This window comes from Alosa pseudoharengus, unplaced genomic scaffold (assembly GCF_046254945.1).
Source record: "Alosa pseudoharengus isolate Yale_2024_CS ecotype anadromous, Long Island Sound unplaced genomic scaffold, YU_APseudo_1.1 YU_APseudo_1.1_scf_25, whole genome shotgun sequence".
NCBI lineage: Eukaryota > Metazoa > Chordata > Actinopteri > Clupeiformes > Clupeidae > Alosa > Alosa pseudoharengus.
The window spans coordinates 1,575,370-1,578,515 of NW_027468696.1; the positions used below are offsets into that span (position 1 = coordinate 1,575,370).

Here is a 3,146-nt window from a genome sequence, read left to right on the forward strand (position 1 = left end):
TTTTACATGGTGCCCGTGTGTTCTGCCTCCACAGAATGGGTGGAGCATTAAAGGCAGTGCAGACTGTTGACCATCTTCCTGTAATTGGGCTTGATGAAACTGTGCATGACCTTTCTGCTCATGAAGACCCTACTGACGAGCCCTTGCCCAGTGTTGAGTTGCCCAGTTACCCAGACCCTTTGAAGGTCCAATGTGTAGATGATATCATCTGTGTCCGAGCGGCAGTGTTGTATGAGACCTGCTTGAGGCAGCTTGTCACACTAATGAAGCTGCCGGTGGACAGATGTACAGGTGTTCTCAGGACTGGTCTGGTGTGTGATAGTGTTGCCCCCTTTCACATCAACATCACTTATAAGGGCACGGCAATGATTGCGGAATGGGTAAGTCCAGGCAGTAACAACATAATACAACTGGTACTGGTAGCAATACCAAGCACATTTCTTGTGACAGCCAGTGTTGTATAATTCAAATCCATTTATCAATCTTCTCTGACTTTTAGATATGTCCCAATGGACATAGCCTGTGGAGATGGAATTCGCAGCCTGTGATGAAGTTTGGGATGCAAGCTGGGGATTTCCTTCTATCCACCAACATTTTGTTGTCGGGGAACAACTATGGGAAGGTTTCCCTATTGTTTAAATTCATGAACATGGGCATGGTGAACCCAAACACATTTTGCACAATCCAAGACACATACTGTGTTGACGCAGTCAAGGAATACTGGGAAGAAAGGAATACCGAGGCCATCCGTCGCCTTCAAGGGAAAGACGTTGTGGTGCTAGGTATGTTGAAATGGTGCATGTATAAATTACTTGCAGCAATGACATATGTTTATTATATAACCTTACTACGAAATATGCCTGGGTTTTTACAGGGGATGGCAGAAATGATTCACCAGGGCATTGTGCCCAGTACTGCAGCTACACCACGATGGAGCTTGACACCAAGGAAATCATTCATGTAGCAACAATAGACAAGCGGCATACATCGTGGAACTCCAACATCATGGAGAAGGAGGGATTTATCCAGACTGTGGACAAGCTTTCCAGAGAGATAAAGCTGGTGGAGATCTGCACAGATGCTCATATCCAGATTGGAGCCCTTATGAGTAAGTGCTCCTCTGATAACATATATGAATACAAATATTGCAAAAAGAGATGTTGTGAAATGCTATGATTTCCCACTTCACAGACCCAGACAAAGGCAAATACAAGGACCTTGGAATTCATCACAGTCTGGACATGTGGCACGGTGCCAAGAATCTGGCCAAGAAACTTGCTGCTGTAAGTTTCAAGACTCATGGGAATCATTGGCTGTAGTTTACTGTTGGGATGAAATATGCATTTTCTTAGCTCTCCATGGACAATTTCTGAAATACCTCAGTATTTTGTTTTTATTTCCCAAAGGCAGGGAAGGTGAAAGGACAGTCCATTCTCCTCCACTGGTTGAAGGACATCGTCAACCATTTTTGGTGGTGTTGCAAGACTGCTGACACCAAAGAGCAGTTCCTTGTAAGCAGGATTGTTATTGTACTGATTGTAGCTGGTAGCTCCCACTATATCTATATATATATTTGTACTATGGGGACCCTTTTCTGTATAACAATTTGTTTTATATATTATGTATTATATTTGTATTTTTTGCACAGGCACTTTGGATTGGCATTTGTCACCATGTCTGCAACATCCACACGTGGCAAATGGGAAGCTGCCAACACAGCGATCTGGGAGAAGGGAAGGAGTGGATCGAGAGAGATTCTAAGTCTCACAAAGCCTTAGTGGACATTGTTTTCAACAAGCGTTGGCTGAAGGATGTCCACAAATATCTGCGTTTCAGGTAAAGCATGTAACATTGTACACAAATTGTGTGTGTGTATGTATGTATGCACACACTAATGTGGATGTGTGTGTGATTTCTTTTCTATTCGAACAGATCAACAGCAGACCTGGAGTCATTCCAGAACCATGTTCTGATGTATGCCAGTAAGCGCTTTGCTTTCACTCCCCCGGTTTATGAGGCAAGAGTTCTGCTGGCAGCTCTTGACTACAATTTCCACTGCAACAGACCAACAAGAACTACATCTGAGGGCAAACAAATGTAAGTTTAATACATGCAGTATTGTCTTGTAAAGTAAACCCACAGGCACACAGTGGTTTGGGATTGGTATGTGCTCTCCAGTTTGTCAGTTGTTGTAATGAGTAATTGACCTGTAATAGTTTACCTTTGTGCCATTACAGTTTCCGAAGACTGTACAACAAACATGCAAGACGATACAGCTTGTACGCCCTGAAATCTGAGAAAACATATGAATACATCTCAGAACTGCAGGGGAAAATTATAAACAAGAGACTCACGAGTGGAGTTGGGATGCCTCGAAGGAGGAGCCTTCGGCCCAATGACCCAAGAAGACTTCGTGTCGTCCCCCCTATACCTCCACCCCCTATATCAGAGCTGATGCGGACACAAGTCAGCAGAGGTCTTGGTATGTGATGCACTTGCCTTTGCCTGTAACTCAGTCTAGGCGAAATAGCACTGTACAGATTAATAACAATATGTTGAACTATAAAATGGTGTGTATGTCTAATGGCACCTCATGTCTTCCACAGGAGCAGCTTTCCAGGAGGCTGCGCATTTAGAATGATCGATCCCTATTGCTGGTCCATGTTGCTTCAAAGGCACCATGAAAAAGGAAGGGTGGTGTAAATGGGTGTAAATACCATAATTTGTTACTTTCTGTAAATAAATATATATTGCAAATAACATTATTGACCATGTTACTGTCATTTGGTGTTTCAAAAGGTAAATTACTACAGCTCCTTTTTTATTATAATTTGTGGATGTAATGTATAAGAAATACAGCATGAATGGTCTCATAACAAAAATATTTTATTTTCATAAAAGCAAAATACACAGCAACTTGGGATCACTTTTTTTATATTACCCTGTCCTAGAGACCCATGCAGCCAGAAAATGAAATGTCTGTAGGCAGCATATCTGAACACTCTTGTCATCTGGCTCTCTTACATAGCCTAATACTGTGATGTCCTCCCTGTGAATCCGGAGAAAACCTTCATCTAGGCAGTACTGTGTGAAGTGAGGCAGAAGGCTCACACAGGTTTTCTCTCGATCGGTTGGCATGTCTCTGC

At 42.7% G+C, this 3,146-nt stretch overlaps 1 protein-coding gene across 1 annotated transcript; it reads left to right on the plus strand.

The window, feature by feature from the left end:
- Positions 1-1,005: 1,005 nt before the first annotated feature.
- LOC143099138 (uncharacterized) lies at positions 1,006-2,641 on the plus strand. The gene is made up of 7 exons (XM_076262218.1): positions 1,006-1,108; positions 1,192-1,283; positions 1,407-1,511; positions 1,649-1,836; positions 1,933-2,097; positions 2,238-2,482; positions 2,607-2,641. Exons 1-7 carry the CDS (start codon positions 1,006-1,008, stop codon positions 2,639-2,641), a joined length of 933 nt encoding a protein of 310 aa, XP_076118333.1.
- The last annotated feature ends 505 nt before the right edge of the window (positions 2,642-3,146 follow it).